This window comes from Limulus polyphemus, unplaced genomic scaffold (assembly GCF_000517525.1).
Source record: "Limulus polyphemus unplaced genomic scaffold, Limulus_polyphemus-2.1.2 Scaffold1021, whole genome shotgun sequence".
Lineage (NCBI taxonomy): Eukaryota > Metazoa > Arthropoda > Merostomata > Xiphosura > Limulidae > Limulus > Limulus polyphemus.
The window spans coordinates 315,784-332,781 of NW_013666631.1; the positions used below are offsets into that span (position 1 = coordinate 315,784).

At 32.8% G+C, this 16,998-nt stretch overlaps 1 protein-coding gene across 2 annotated transcripts in view; it reads left to right on the plus strand.

Annotated features, from left to right (window-relative positions):
- Nucleotides 1-872: 872 nt before the first annotated feature.
- Nucleotides 873-16,998, plus strand: part of LOC111086329 — a 26,029-nt gene continuing 9,903 nt past the window's right edge. The window contains exons 1-4 of one of the 2 annotated variants that reach the window (XM_022388764.1): nt 888-1,687; nt 3,249-3,398; nt 6,223-6,411; nt 8,233-8,616. In XM_022388764.1, coding sequence (XP_022244472.1) covers nt 1,552-1,687; nt 3,249-3,398; nt 6,223-6,411; nt 8,233-8,282 — 525 coding nt within the window. In that variant the 5' untranslated portion in view covers nt 888-1,551 and the 3' untranslated portion in view covers nt 8,283-8,616. Of the gene's footprint in view, nt 1,688-3,248; nt 3,399-6,222; nt 6,412-8,232; nt 8,617-16,998 lie in introns of those variants that run through there. The other variant, XM_022388765.1, reaches the window with a different exon arrangement.

Sequence of the window (16,998 nt, forward strand, 5' to 3'; positions counted from 1 at the left end):
GTCACACCTGAACGCTCACATCCTTTTAATTATGTTTGAAATTATGAACATTGCTCAACATCATGAAAATTAAACTTATTTTCAATAAGCAATCCTGAAAAATATTTGGGGGTGCTTAACTTTTTTCCAGGTGTATATATACCAGACAAACATATATCTAGTAAATGCTAGAGCACTCCCGAAGGGACGGGATAGTTCTAGAAAGCAGGTGGCGTGACAATAGTCACGTGATCTCGCTGACGCAACAATATGACATTCATTTCTCAGTTTGACAGTGCTAAGTGTATTTGTATTCCATCTTAATAATAACGATCTTACTTGTTACAATATATGCAAACATTTTAGCTAACACTATACTTTAATTTCAACATATTATGTCAAATAATAATTCAATATTTCTTTTGGTTTGGTTTGAATTTCGCGCAAAGCTATACAAGGGCTACCTGCGCAAGCCATCCCTATGTAGTAGTGAAAGACTAGAGAGAAGGCAGCTAGTCATAACCACCCACCGTCAACTCTTGGACTACTTTTTAACCAACGAATAATGGGATTGAACGTCACATTATAACGTCCCCATGGTTGAAAGTGCGATTATTTTTGGTAGGACTGGGATTCGAACCCGCGACCCTGAGAGTACGAGTCAAGCCATGCTGGGCCAATTTTTATTTATTTATTTTTTAGTTCAAAAATAATAAAACACTAAAACATTACAGAAAGTTTTTCATTTTAAATTTTTTTCTATTTCTTTGATTTCTGAGGAAAAATATAAGAGGTCGTAATTTCAGATTTGGAAAAGTCAGACAAATCTCCATTTGAGGCATTTATTTCTCCAATAGGATGATAAACGTCATCTAGAGTGGTAAAGTCTACAATTTTGCAGGAGTTTAATAAAAGGGATGGTGGATATTTGGGAGGGGTTGAATAAGGGCTAGATTTAGTGATACGTTTTCTGTTTATTCAAGGAGGTTGGGAGTTAGAACATTTTTGATGGTCAAAAAACTCCGTGATGCCCCATAAGTTATAGTTACAGAAGATAGGTAGTTCAAGCATTCTTACCTGACGCATCTAATTTACCGTTCTTTTATCGTTATATATATAGATAGATATAGATTATAAATAAGAATATGATATTTTATGGATAGATTTGGCCTCTCGTAGGAAGCTGATATTTCAGAGGTGATAATTTGGATTTTATGGCTTCATATATGTTTTAAAATCTTTCATGTGTAGCCCAACAAATTCAACACTGTAAGTCACTAATTTATCTGCATAAGAAAGAGAAACACGGCTAGGTAGCTCAGAACATGTCAGAAATATTTGTCGTGAATAATGATAGAAAACTATATATATAAGTGTTTGAAGTGTATATACTTCCATTATAATACCGTATATTCAGTGTAAGTATACATTACTGTGTAGTGTTATTTTTTAATAGGTGGAGCAAATGCACTGAGCCACAGAGAAATAATAGTCAAAGGAAATGAAGACATAAAAAGCTACAACTACCCACTTCATTATCGTAACAACATCAATACCACATTCAGATTCAGTATGTCCAGTATTAACGCCTGTTGGTTGAATCTAACAGTTGTGGATTTTTCAGTCCAACCAAGCAACGGCTGCACTAAAGATTATCTACAAGTTGGCGAAGACCGTCTTTGTGACGATTTGCCTAAAGGATATACGGGTAAATAATTACTATTTTGTCGAAGCTTGTCTATCATTATTTAACGGTTTTTTAAAACGTTATCTTTATTTCATATATTTTAACAATATTATCGTGTGTGTGTGATATGTTTCTTTTCCATTTTAGTTTAAACAGGTGAACATTTTATGTTCGCCTAAAATGTCCTTACTTTTTCGCACATACACGCACACGAACGCTCATTTAAGTTTGCCGTATAGCTAAACTAGTTATGCAATATGTCTAACCTACTAGTGTTTTAGTTGCTCAAAGTCTTAGGTCGTTCCCTTTTAGTGCATCAGAGTTTATTATTATACAGTTTATCTATACTAAAAATATCTATGTAATGACACCTGTAGATGTGTCCTTCATAGTTTTACGTTTGACGTGGTTTGTACATAACACTCATGGAGTGGTGATGTTACTGTGGCCAGTTCTCTCAGTCCTATTCAGATTTTGGTCAGACCTACTTCTGACACAGAGAGATCTCAGTAGCTAGCGAGAGTACTGCTGTTCAGTGTTATGGTACACTTTTCGATTTGACTTTTGTTGATTTTAAATAAATATTATTTATAACCTTGTTTTCACATTGTGCGCTGTCTCTTTCTTCAACACAGTCAAAGACAGAAATTGATATTTAACTCTGTATGATATTTTCTGCTGTTCCTCATGTCACTGCAGTTACTATTCTTATAACATTTCAACATTTCAAATTTTAGATAATAATTATTTCAATAAGAATGAACCAAGTATTTTCTAGAATTGAATTATTTCTTCAGAATAATTTATTAATAATCTAACCACTTTCAGCTTGTTTTAAATCTTTTCATACCGAAGATTTCTGTGGCAAGTCACTTACACCCATTAATGATTTATTTGTTGTTGTCTTTTGTGAATTTCGACACAAAGTTACACAAAGGACTATCTATATTGTGCCCACGATTGGTATCGAAACTCGATTTTTAGCATTATAAGTCTTTAGACTTACCGCTGAGCGACTGGGGGGCTATATTCACTAGGTCCAACTTTAGCCAATGCATTTCTCTCTCATTACGAACAGAAATGCCTTGACACCTGTCCAGTTAACTTTAGGCCTGTTCTATACAGAAGGTATGTGGATGATACTTTTATTCTTTTTAATAACAGTGATCAATGCTCAAAATTTTTAGAATACTTTAACTCACAACATCCTGCCATTAAATTTACATGTGACGTTGAAAATAATAATAATTTACCTTTTTTAGACATGCTCATTAACTGTAATGCTAATGGATTTTCCACATCAACTTACCGAAAAAAGACGTCCACTGGTCTCTTTACACATTTTAAGTTTAATAAGCAAAACATTATGATGGTAGATAGAGTGAAATAAACATTTCCGAAATATTAACGATTGAAATTACATCAGTCATCACAAAATGAATTATTGTGGTTTGTATTTTAGGATAGTTCATTTTTATCACGCTTCAGATGGTACTAAGCGAAATATAAACAAGAAGATTCCAAAATTTAAAATATATATAGTTTACAAGTATTGTATAGTTATATGTTTTTATTCTTTCAGTTTTGTGGCCTGTTGAACAAGGAAAGGACGCTTTGGCTATTCAGTTCATCACCGACAGTTGTATCACCCGACGTGGATTCTTGATTAAGCATAATTTTGTAGAATGTCAAGGTCTAATAACAACAACTACAGAAAGACCATCTACTTCTTGTAATGATCTTTATAAAGCGATTGCTATTATATTCCATTAACTTAAGTAGTAGAATAATAATTGGAAGTTAAAGCTAATTCTAGCATATTTTCTTTGAACAAAGACGTTCTTTAGAGTTTTCAGCTCTTTTGTGCTAAATTTTAAAATTTATGAGAATCTTTTTTCTGTAAATTTTCTGTTTCTTAAACTGAAAATTTCCTCTATATCGTTTTAGGCGTGGCTAAGTAGTTAACATGGCGGGGAGAACAACCAGTCAGAGACTATTATGCATCTACTCTTAACATAATAGCTAGACTGATAACCATGGTTATAGTGCCTTTATAACTGAGAGCACGGAGTGAATTCAGTGGCATAATGCAGCTAAAAGTTTGAATCACTGATACGCAGCCCGGCATGTCAACTACTTAACCACGCCTAAACCGATCTAAGAAACAGCAAATTTATCGATATAAGATTCTCATTGTTCTCCCTCTGGCCAGTGGTTCTTAAAAAAGATAGCTATGCCTAAACCATAGGGGTGTCTGACATAGCCATTTAGCCTGCTTGTTTCGTAAGTTGCCGTTCAAGTTTAAAATAGCAGCATTATATATATTACATCACTAAAACTATCTAAAATACACAAAGTTCAATATACACTAATACAAAAATAATCTTAGATGTAAATATTAGAAAAAATCTAGTATTATTTGTAAGTTTTTATTTATTTTTATTTTTAAGAACTAGTTCTGCAGGTTTTTTATTATATAATTGCTTCTCAAGGGATCACTTCACCAGTTCTGTTGCACTTTATTAAAGTTTATAGTTACTTAAGCTTGTCTTGTTTTCATAACTGAATGTTTCAAAGTTGATCGATATAAGTGCTTGGATTATCACTGTTGGTGATAGTCTAACTTTGATATGAAGCTTCTCTTTAAATCTACTATTAGACTAAACTGTACCGCTACAGAATCAGAGGGTTGGGTACATTATATTAAAATGATTTTGGAGACTTACTACGTTGTTGTAGTCTGTGTCGCTACTTCCGGTAATACTCTATTTGATGACCATACGTCTTGACACGCCCCCCAGTGGCCCAGCGGTATATCTGCGGATTTACAACGCTAGAGTCCGAGTTTCGATACCCATGGTGGGCAGAGCACAGAAAGCCCATTGTGTAGCTTTGTTCTTAATTACGAACAAACAAAAACGTCTTGACAGTAGCACTGCAATGTACTTTTCATTGGAAAGGCTCTATTCTAGGAGTATCATATCCAAAGCATCCCACTCCTTCCAGAAACTTTCCAAAATCTATCAAATGAAGAAGCAACAGTTTCAACAGGTAGCTCGCACTCAAATCCGTAGGTGACGTGACCAGTATATGTTCACATAGAATAACCCGAATACCCGTTTTATTATCCAGCTCTTGAGGTATGCGATGGTTGAACAAGAGATATGACTAGAACCTTCATGTTGGGAAACCCATACCCTGTAGGTTTGTTTCCAGACGGAGATTTTTCTTGATTATGTTGTGTCTTGGGTTTGTGGATGACTTTTGCCACTGACTTTTATGCTCGGGAAATTTCACGTGTAATAAGACGCCGTACTTTGCTTGCTGCGGCTGGAGTATAACTTGTGGCAGGCTTCTTTTTAGATGGTTTTAATCCCCCAAGCTGATCCACATTCCTTTGATATTCAATGTAATTAAGTATAAGGGATATTCGGTTATCGGAAATTCTAGATCGCCGATCTGAACATATCTTCGTGATCTGAGTGTATGAATATTTTACGTTGCAAAAGGCTGTTAAACACCCTTCCCAAAACAATCAACTTTCTGTGGCATCACGGTACCTACATAACGCCAAACAATGTAAAAATGTGATTCTAATGCATGCCGTTCCACCGCGAATTATATCGGCTGTGGTTGTCACCCGACTTGCTGTTTTGAATATTCAAAATCATTTCAATATAACGTTCAATATAACCCCCTGTATTCCTCAGAAATGTTTACTCACCTAAAGAAAATTGGTTTAATGTTCTATAATAAACCAATGGATCAAATGAAACCAGTAAAGTATTGTTTCGAAGCTTAGGTTAATTTTTTTTTATATGGGCCCGGCATGGCCAGGTGGTTAGGGCACTCGACTCGCAATCTGCAGGTCGCGGGTTCGAATCCCCGTCACACCAAACATGCTCGCCCTTTCAGCCGTGAGGGCTTTATAATGTGATGGTCAATCCCACTATTCGTTGGTAAAGGAGTAGCCCAAGAGTTGGCGATGGGTGGGTATGACTAGCTGCCTTCCATCTAGTCTTACACTGCTAAATTAGGGATGGCTAGCGCAGACAGCCCTCGTGTAGCTTTGCACGAAATTCATAACAAACAAACATTTTTTATTGCATAAGTGTAAGTAAGAAATCTTTAAATGTTAAATCTAGTAACTGGAAGCAAGGTGTTGTAAGTTTATTGGTATTTATGTGAACAATGTCATTCAGTAAGTGCAGGTTATTTATGTTTGTTTGCAAAACTTTTAGTAAGTCCATTTTATCGAATCTCACTGGAGTTTTAGTCGTGTAATTTGAAACAATCACAGTTATTGAGGTTAAGATAGCGCTTTAGACACGTAGATAATACAACTTTTATATGTGTGATTTTAGTTTTTATATTTGTTGTGTTTAGAACGTTGAAATGTACCCTACGCCTTCAGTTATATAATCAGCTGAAATTTTCAGTTTTTTCACATCACTTTGTCCAAGTGACGTGAAGTCGTAATGTTATGAATCTAACAAATGTTTCTCTATGTTTGTTCATTATTATATTACATATGCCTTCTTCTTGTTTTTTATTAGCGCTCGTATTTAACTGTCCTTTTGAAAATGGTCTGTTCCCACACGAGAGACTGTGCAAAAAGTACTACGACTGTAAAAATAACATCGCAGTGTTGAAAGAATGCCCGTCTGGAAAGTTATTTAAGGAAGAAGTTGTTGAAAATGAACGATTTGCCGATTGTGAAGATGAAGATAAAGTTAACTGCAAAGGTAATATTAACAAATCTCTCTTATCTGAACTGTTCATAAAATGGATTGACATGAATATTCCGTATGTAGCAAAGTCAGGAATAATTTCACAATTAAGCTTACATTTTAAGGCTAAGAATATCACATCTTTGCGACTACTACAGAATGTAGAACGAGGAACTCACACTCAAACGTATATATATTTATATGCGAGAAATTTTCATTTTAATCTGTAAGTTGTGTTTTCTTGCAAGTTGTAATATACACTTTCTTAATTATAGAAACAGCAAATGAAGTTCAGTAAACCAGAAAACTCTGTCGACACAAATGGTTAGAGATATGGTCAGCATTACCATTTAGGGTTCAAGTCAACATTAAGACCTCACGATATTGTTTGCTCCTAGATAGATAACCTGGGCTGCTGACAATGGTGGATTAACATATGGGCAAAAAGGGCACTTGCTCCAGAGCCTCCAGGCGTAAGAGGTCCCAAAACTTCATAAATCAATTTTGTTCAAACAAATCTTATGACTTAGAAATTCAAACTACCGACATTAGCAAGCTAAAATATAAAATAAGAACCTCTTATCTTTTCTATTTGCTGAGATATCGCTACGTGTACTGAATCAAACACAGTGCTCCGCCCACCTCTCTCCATTTTTGAAAACACTTGCTTATGTACACCTACTTCTGTCTACGACGTATGAATAACCAATCGAAAGCTCAGAATGTCCCCCACGTGGTTCTCTGAACCTTTGCAAAGTGTTTACGCTGGCTGTTGAGTGAGACTAGGCGTAATTAGAATTGGGATTAATTTGAAATAAGTCATCTATTCTGATACCTGGAAAAATTAAATTACTGCAGTAAGTTATTTTGTCGAATTTTGAAACACACAACAAGCGTGGATTTATAACTTATTCCGTTGTTTATCTTTAATGGGTCTGAAATTCACATGTTTATCATAAAGTTGAAAGTCTGAGGAGTTTGCACGCCTGAAAAATAATAATGTGTCGGAGTGAAGTTTAGCGTAAAAATATGGCTTTGTTTGTTTGTAATTAAGCACAAAGCTACACAATGGGCTATTTGTGCTCTGCCCACCACGGGTAGCGAAACCCGGCTTTTAGCGTTGTAAGTCCTCAGACATTCTGCTGTGCCACTGGGTGGGGGCAAAATATAGCTATAACTCTGAAACATCTTATAAAAATATTAAGTGTGTTTGAAATATCTCAATAAATAACAAAAAAAGTGTGACCAGAGATTTTGCAAAGTTTTAACAGAGCTAGCCCAACAGTTTAAAGAAATACTAAGTATTAAAAAAATATTACTACAAATAAACAGAAGCTATAAAAGACATCACGGAAGTTAAGATCATAATTATTCAATAAAATGAAGAATTTTGTTTCCACATAAATAAATTATATAACGATAACTTCATATTATAATTTGTTTAAGAATACTGGGCCAATGATGAAAAGAGCCTCCGCATAAAAGCGAATATTTTGACACACAGCTTGAGGCCTGAAATCAATGTGGTTAGTTCTGCATACAAAGTTAATGTTAAGGCTTTAAGTTGTAGTATTTAAAAGCTTAAATTTATCTGTGATATTAGTTTTGAATCATTTTATTTGTTTGTATATTTATTATTTGTAATATTTAGTTTGTTTGTTGTTAAACACAAATCTACCTAATGGGCTCTCTGTGCTCTGCCCACCGTGGGTATAGAAACCCGATTTTTAGAATTATAAGTCCTCAGACTTATCGCTGTAAAACGTGCACAATATAAAATCAGATAATGAAGTTTTATAATAGCCTAACTATTAATGCTTTTCTTTCTTGTTTCAGGAAGAGAAAAAGTAAGTCCATTCTTGGACATAAAAGACGCTAAGAAATAACAATGACACTAGATATGGGAACATGATTATAAGAAATGATTCAAATACCACAAAAGACTTTCTCGTTGACATGGCGATAAATGCAGTTTGGTTGAGTGCGTGACTTGTTCAGTAGTTGCCATATTTCTTTAACTAATATTATCATAAACTTCAGTTAGTGGCATACGTAGAATTGGTAATTTTTGAGATGGTGTAAAATAAATAAGTATATGAATTATTCTAAACTGTGCTTGTAATTAATTATCAAAATAAAGGTGTTTTGATCTACATTTGTAGCAGTCTCTTCAACCCATATATTTGTATAGACAAAATTGTAAATACATTACTAAACTCTTTTAAGGTATATATTACTTCGCCGAAGGTCTCGTTGCTTTCAGATACTTATTTTCAAAACGTCTAACTTAAATTATTTCCAAAACATGAACTTTTCTAAAGGAAACTTCGACATAAAATTCACTTCTGGTCAAATTCAAGAATTACAAAATAAAAAAATTTTTTTTTTCTTAGTAGACTAATTCTACTCTCAGCTTTTTACGATCAGGTAAATTCGTGTAACTTTTATTTCGACAATACATTTTTTTAACGAGTTCCGCTGGTAATTTAGGATAGGTGGTTTTCCAAGATATAGAATTTGCTGAAACTTCTAAACTCTTGTGTTTCGTGAACTTTAATTCAGTAGAGTCATTAATTACTGAGTTATTCTTGGTAGAAACTCATGAAAACTACTGAAGTATAAGCTAATAAATTATGAATAGTTTTCTTATGATGTTACATCGTTTTTTTTATTGTCGTTAAAAATTTTGTCAATGTTAGTTTAGACAATCTTGTGAGTAAAAGTTTTTATTCATTTTTTAATTCCTTAGGATGCTTCTTTATTTAGCGATTTTTATATAAGACTGCCCTCTCAAAATACTTTTGCGCTGCACTTCGAGAAAAAATATCAAATATGTTACACTTACATAGGTTTATCTTAGTATAACCATTTACACTGCTGAACTGTAATATACACGCATAGAGTTTCAAAGAAATACTTATCAAACTGTAGGTCTAGTTTAATTATGGACTTTTCCTATAAATACAGTGTTTAAAATCCGTTTATCATGAATGATTTCTAAATAGCTTAATTTTTGTGGACATTGTAGCCCAAACATTAGGTTAAAAAATCAGGAAAAGACTATTACTGTTACACACATTTGTCGTCAATGTGTCATCATTTCTTGCGTTTAAATATTTATACAAGCGGAAGATTTTCAATTTTTTTGGAAGTTAAAGCTGCACTTAAGCGATGTTGTAATACACTCATCTGGGAAATTTCTGAAACCTGATTAAGAAAATAAATTTTCAACTTTCAAAGACTCTAATTGCTAATGTATAAATTATGTTCCGAACGCTGTCTATAACAAATATAATCTATGTTCTTATACAAGAATAACGCCACATAGACAAAAAACGTGGAAAAAGAAACACGCTTACTTGAAGGACCCACAAAAAAAACAGATACTGCAGTTTGGGTCACTAATAGAACTAAACAAAGAATATCTTTCATAGTTAAACTGTACAAACATTAGTGTTATAAATGTTCAATAAAATCTAATTTTATTATATTCGTACCCTATTTGGTACATTTAAAAACATTGATATTGCTTTAATATAAACATTAAGTGTTATTTTATTTTAAACCTTAATATTCTTCCGCATGTAAATGATAATTTTACCACGCCTGTAAATTTCCAATATAAGATATAATTAAAATTGGTATATACTTTAATTGAACTTTTTAAAGTTTAATGACATAAAAATACATTATTTATTTCAAATAAGACGTTTTACAAATAATTTTATATATAAGGGTATAAGTATTCTCACATATTGTAAAATAGTATAAAACTTGACAAGAGTAGAAAAGAATGTTTCATAACATATCACAAAGAAAGTAAATTTTATAATTCACCAAACGTCTGTTTATGATATTTAAGTAATATAACAAAAGCAAAACCTTTATCTTTTTAAGAGTTTTAATATATTCTAGTGTGTATGTACATTAACCTCAGTTGAATAATTAAAATAAAAAAGAAACTTTGTAACAAATGCTTCATGATAGCTCAGCTTTACTAAATATATTTATACCATCTTAGAAACTATATGTTAAAAAATATTGTAACAATTTTGGAGTTGAGATAAATGCTAGCTCCTTGCTAGTTTCTTTCCATTGTAACGAATTTATCATTATGTATTTATTTTTAATATGAACGTTGTTTGAATTGAATTTGTATTTAGAAATATGCGTGACTTGTAGTATCAGATATATGTTGCGTACAACGAATTTGTCATATATCTATTTTAATATCAACATTTGTTTCGAATAAGTTTATATTTGAGGGCGTGTTTAGCTTACCGTGTTAGTTATGTATGGCAAAACTCCTTCCAATTATCCAAGGTTGTAGAATATTCGTGAACACAAGAATCAACAATATGTCCATTTCGATAATCAGTATTGTCCGAACGTTCAATGAAAGCATTGCCTGCTCGTATAAAAATACCAAGGCCAAAGAAGAAACAATCACGTCTGCTAGGAAACTGTTATAACCATGTGTACGCTGTAAATGGTAATTTTTCTAACCCTTACCAACCAGAAAATATACGACATTTGATCAGGAACAGCTATAAATTTCGAACGTCAGTGAATTCTCATCAAACGTTAGTATCTTTCCAAAAATATTGCTGGTTTCTCAATGGACATTGGTGGTTTTATGAAAATATCATCTTACTTCAACGTTCCAACAATTTAGTGCCTGACAAAGCTAGCTAGCTTCCCGACAATTGTACGTACATCGACCTCAAGTTAACTCGCTAGATACCAAGGAGACTCTGAACTAGGAAGACGAATTTAGGCTATTTGTAATTTGTGAAATTTCTGTTTATGAAACTTTGTTTGTAATAATTAATCATAATAGTTGCTATTGTAATTTATAGGGTTGTATATATATATTAAAATTTATTTGTGTGAAAAACGAAAACGGCGTGAATCAATCTTGTTGGCAAATAACATAAATAAAATAAAATATCGTCATATTTCTAGACACTAAATCCAGGGTACAATTTAACTATTAAAATCTAAATTATTTAACTCGGCTTCGGATTATCTCAAATTATCAATACATAACACCATATAATTAAGACACTGCATGGTGTACCTTGACAGTTATTTGAGACCCTAAATTTGATCAGTATGTTCATTCAAGCAGAACCCTTATGACACGTCCTTGGTACAAGTTTATGGGAATTCTAAAGAGGGATAAGTATTCTCACCCTGGCTCATTCAATTGTCAACAGGGGTCAGTGAAGCATTAACATAGTGTTAGCATTTACATTCTGTAATGGCATGGAAGAATTAGCCCCATGAAATGGAAAGAATGACAAAATATTTTTTGTCCTAATACTTTTGCGCAGTACTGTATATCACGTGTAAAACCAGATGTGTAACATTTATTTATCGAGTATATCTTATGCAAAAATATAATAACAAATCATATAAGAATCTGTATTTCATTAATATATAAGTATAAGCTATCAAAAGCGAAATAAAAACCTGACCTTTTTTTAGCCTGTTTCCAAAAAACAGAAATTGGCACGAAAGGGGTTAATGCAGGTTATTTAAGTATATTTGAAAAAAAGGTATTTCAACCATTTTATTATAGATTCTCTGTAAATTTACATCCTGAAGAGTAATCTTTGAAGTCACGAAACCGGTAGGAAATAATAAAAGAGAAAACGAGAACAGTCCAAGGATTGAAGCTTATATATATATGAATATTTGCCATAGATAGAAATAACTTAATGAGGAAATTATTCTACTAAAATACTAATTTTTATAGACTCAACAAATCTACAGCGTTTTATTAGAACAGAGAGAGAGAGAGAAAGGAGATAATGAATATAAAGGAAAAAATATGCATCTAAAAACGTTTTCCTAAATATGAAATATCAAATAATAATATTTCATAGTACACAGGTGTAAGAATCTTTTGAATATTATGACACCAAAAATAATGAATGCAAACTTGTTGGGATTATGGCAGGTAATTATTATCTGTTTTGGTTTATTTAATATAATTTATTAAATCTTATCATAGTAGTATGGTATTCAGAAGGTTATCAAAATAATACACTTTACAAAAAATGTTTTAATGTTACGTGTAATATCATGAAACTATGTTGTGTTGCTTCAGATAGTCTCACATTGGAAGTTTAGAGGCATAGCCTAGTGACTGAATTATTCAAGTATTGAATAAATAGAATTAATGAATAACAACAAACGAATAATCACCAAACTTTGTCATCTGTAATTCAGAAAACGAAATAATAATAATAATGTTTTAATGATGCAAAGGAAGTTGAAAACTAAAAACATTATATAATTATTAGTAGTGCCACTCAGACTGGTATTCTCAGGTAAACAGATTTCTTACAGGTAAGAATATCAACTACTCTAACAAGAGGATTGGCAGTAAATGTTGTTAAACTGATATATGAACTTACTGACTTCAGAAAATAGCCTTTACAATAGAATTGACAACAAACTCACTGATTCACTTATAGACAAACAATACAAATGGTAATAATGATAAAAAAAATCATTAAAACCTAAACTCAATACTTCGTTTTTTTTTTAATTGCCAGGAATGTAAAGTCCTATACTCATTAAGTTTGATAGTATTGGATTTATTTCTGTGATGATTAAACTTATCCGCATCTTACGTTTTCTGTAAATTTGCCACTTTAATGATCAGAAAGGATTAGATTTACACGTCTTATGGTAGTTATGAAAGAAAGTAAACTGCCTTGTAAATCATAGTTTAACCAAGCCAGTAGTAGGCATAGCAGCCTTCTTTAAAATGTATATATTGCAAAAGAAATACACTTGATAAAGAACAAACCTTTACAAAATGAGTATTACAAGAATTAAGCAACCAAACTTCTACATAAACAACTACCCTTCTACTCTATAACAAACCCATTAATAAAATATTTATTTTGTAACGATTCCAGAACAGTTTATAACATTTCCGGACCTCTTCGTTATTTAACACATTAAATTTAAGTCTTACAGTTAAAAAAGAAATATATTTTGAAGGCAAATGCTACGTAGATAGAGTGGGAATTTAATTACTCCGTGATATAAGATCATAAGTTAAGACAATATATAAAAAGAAAGTGAAATAGCAAAAACGTTTTGTAGGCACAGATGATGGGTCGATCTCGTTATGCGATCTTCTTCGTTGTCAACATTTTGCAGCTTATAGAATTGTGGTTGTATTAATACGTTTTTTGAGGTGTGTCTATGTGATCAGTTTCTGTTCCCCGTTCCCAGGAAAGTAAAATTTGACACCACACTATAGATTTGGTGGAGTTCGTTGTATTAGTCACTCTCTCTGTGATGATGTAACTTATTTAAGCAAATTTTCAACTATGTACACTCACACACGTATTCGTATTTATTTTGAAGAGGCTACACTGCTTTCCTGGGAAAGGCTATAGTCACGTAGCTTCTAATTTATTTTGTGGATAAATCCTATATAAGTTCTTCCGTCTGACAGTCTGACACGTTGGGTGAGGTGTTGGTTCCGAAAGAGCAGCTCTTGTTACTGAGCCATCAGCTTGTCATTTTTATTTAACTTTCATGCCAATATATAGCAGGAATCGAACTGAGAAGCATCCTATTTTGCAACAACTCCAGGTCAAAGATGTGTAATCAACGTTTTCAACTCTTAACAGTGTATGCCTTGGCCGCAGCGGTTTGTTCATGGAGCTTGGAAAGTAAGAAATCAGTTTATAACCAATGTTTATAATACATTAAAATGTACGAAATAACACAGTTAAAGTTTTAAAAATGTTTTAATAGTTTGAAACTTATAACTCAGTTGATTCGTTGAATTTGTTCGTTTTCAGCATAAAATCAAAATAAACTTTAATGATGTTTTTAAACCATGTTTTTTTTAGAAATGTGTGAAAATTCGTCCACGCTTGTTTCGTGGAATTTACTTTCGATGTGTTTATACACCATATCTGAGTAAAATAAAACACGATTAAGTTTAGAAATATAATAATCATACGTCTGTAAATGCTTCTCAGACAAAAAGAAAAGAAAATTTCTCTCTAGTATGTATTAACCACCAGCAGCTACCAACATCAGTTTAGTTTGGCATCGGCTTCACGAAGAAAAATTGAATTTCTGAACTCGAATTGTTTCTGGAAAGATATGGATTAATGAATGATTTTAATAGTTTTAATTAAAAATTTTAGCTGAAAATCAGATACGTATCACTTAACATTATAGAACTGAATCTCTTTTCATACAAAGTTTTCATTGTATAAATATTCCTTCCCTTCAAAATAATGCATGAGGTTTTTTCTTTTTAATAACACAATTTTAATGGATAATTCAGTTATACCACTCATCATTACAAATCTGAATGTCTTATATTCACACAAAATAGACTCAGTCGTCCCTGTATATCGGGTCGTGATCGTCCTAACGGTTAGCTTGTCGGGCTGCTGACTGATAAGTACAAGGTGCGAAACGAGGTGTAGCTGAACATGCATTGCACTTTTAATTGTGGTTGCATTATACACACTGAGAGTCACTTTCGTAATTCTTTTAAAGCTGAACAATACAAGTGTATGGAAATTCAACTTCTGTACAAGGTTCATTCCATCAATAATGGTAGAAGTTGGCTGATGAATGATTTCAGCAGCAGATGAACCCCTTTTTAATTTTATTGGACTGAGTAGGCTTGGTTGTTTTTCTTGTAGAGCCATCTGATAAAGCAAATTTTCAGGACAGCGGTTTTAGAGTATTAGATTGTACATTTTGCATGTATAGCTTTCTGCTATGGGTAATGAGAATCATCTTAGTATATAAGTTTCTGTCAGCTCTGAAAATATCTTCCTTGCCACTTTCTCTGCTTTGTCTTTCTTTGCTGGTATCACGGAATATTTTAGGTTTTAGTTTTGCTATTTTGTCATGGAAATTCATAACGGGTGGACTATTTTCTAATATTTGCATTGCAAATATTCATATAAGGATGCTCTCCAGGTTACAGTGCTCTTTCCAGATCCATGGTTATTTCTGGTCGTGCAGCAATACCAGTTAACACGATTCTCTAAAGTTCCATTAGAGTTTTGTTTATCTGTTAGTCTAATCTTTTTTTTTTAATTCGAGGCTTCTGGAAATCTTAGTATTGGACCTTTGTGTAAACCACGTGAATCATCTCTCTACGATTTTGGAGAAATAAGCTTCAATATTCTGCCGTAATGTAATATCTATTTACTGCTTCATGCCAAAGACTAAAAGCCTTTAGTTTTCACGTGAATTAGGATATATTTGTAGACAGTTTCATCAGTAGTTTGATCAACTAGAGTTCTTTCAAATGGATTTTTTTGCCAAAGTTGCTCAGAAACTTTGGCTTGCTCAAAATCCGTTTGTACACCTTCTGGAAAGTCCCTCTTATCTATGCATATGAAACATAAGTCTTTCATATTTAAACTTTTCATGCAAAAAGCATCATATTCCAGCGTGATAACAAGTATAATGACTAACTAGCATCCCTGGATGTACGAAGGAGACCTAAGCATCAGCTGTAAAGAGTCGACATAAGCTATCCAGAAAGCACTCTGAGCATTGCTGTGTATTCTCAGCTAGTCCAGGGACTTCTCAAAGACATCAACAAAGGTTTTAAAAGCTGTATGCAGGTCGTGTAATTAGATCAAACGTTTCACAGGTTTCTTTGGTACTTTGATAAATATAATCTACTTATCACCTTCCTCTAGAGCCACTTTCGTATGTCCACATCAAAAGTACTTATTGAAAACAAGTATCCAAAATTGTCAGAATACCTAAGTGTCAGTCTATGCCAAAATCTGAACCTAGTCCAGCTGCATATAGTTAGGTTTCATGCATACATCCTTCTGACTAAAACTCTTATAAAGTTCCTGCACCAAGTATTTTACTCTTTTCTATAATCTGCCATGACAGCTTGTGCAATGCTTGTTAGGCTCCTTCTTTACCCAGCGTCATACACAGGCAAAGCCACAGATAAAGGTTCAAGTGACCTTTACTTGGTTCTTTCAATTATGGGATCAACCCTTGTTAAGTGCGGTTCTTAAGCCTTTACTTGCCGTGTGATGATATTTACTCTTTGAGACGTACCAAAACTGCTAAAATTTTCTGCTGTTTTGTACACGTTTACTCATGCTCGTATTGTGAACAGGCATGATTTGATACATTCTAGTAAACTGCATGCACTTCATCATTAATTACAAGTTTCAAAATAGAAAGAAGGAACTTTCATTACCAAGATGTTTTAGCATTTTATCATCTCAAAATTTCTTGCAGGTGCCTTAACTGCATAAAGCAGCAATATATGCTTTTAAGTTTACTATTTACACCCTGAAAATGTAAAAATTAAGAGTAAGGATTTCTTTAAATACATTAAGGGGAAACAAAATGTTAGGATAGGGATAGGAATCTTGAGGGATGATAAAAAAGACTAGTATCTGATGATTATAAGATGGCTGGGTTATTAAATTTTACTCTTTCTTCGGTTTTTACTAATGAAGATTTAAGCAGTATTCCATATCTTGATTAGTTGATAAACATAAACGAGATCAAACAAGATGACTGCATTAATTCTGAGCTGGATAAGAAAAAAATGGG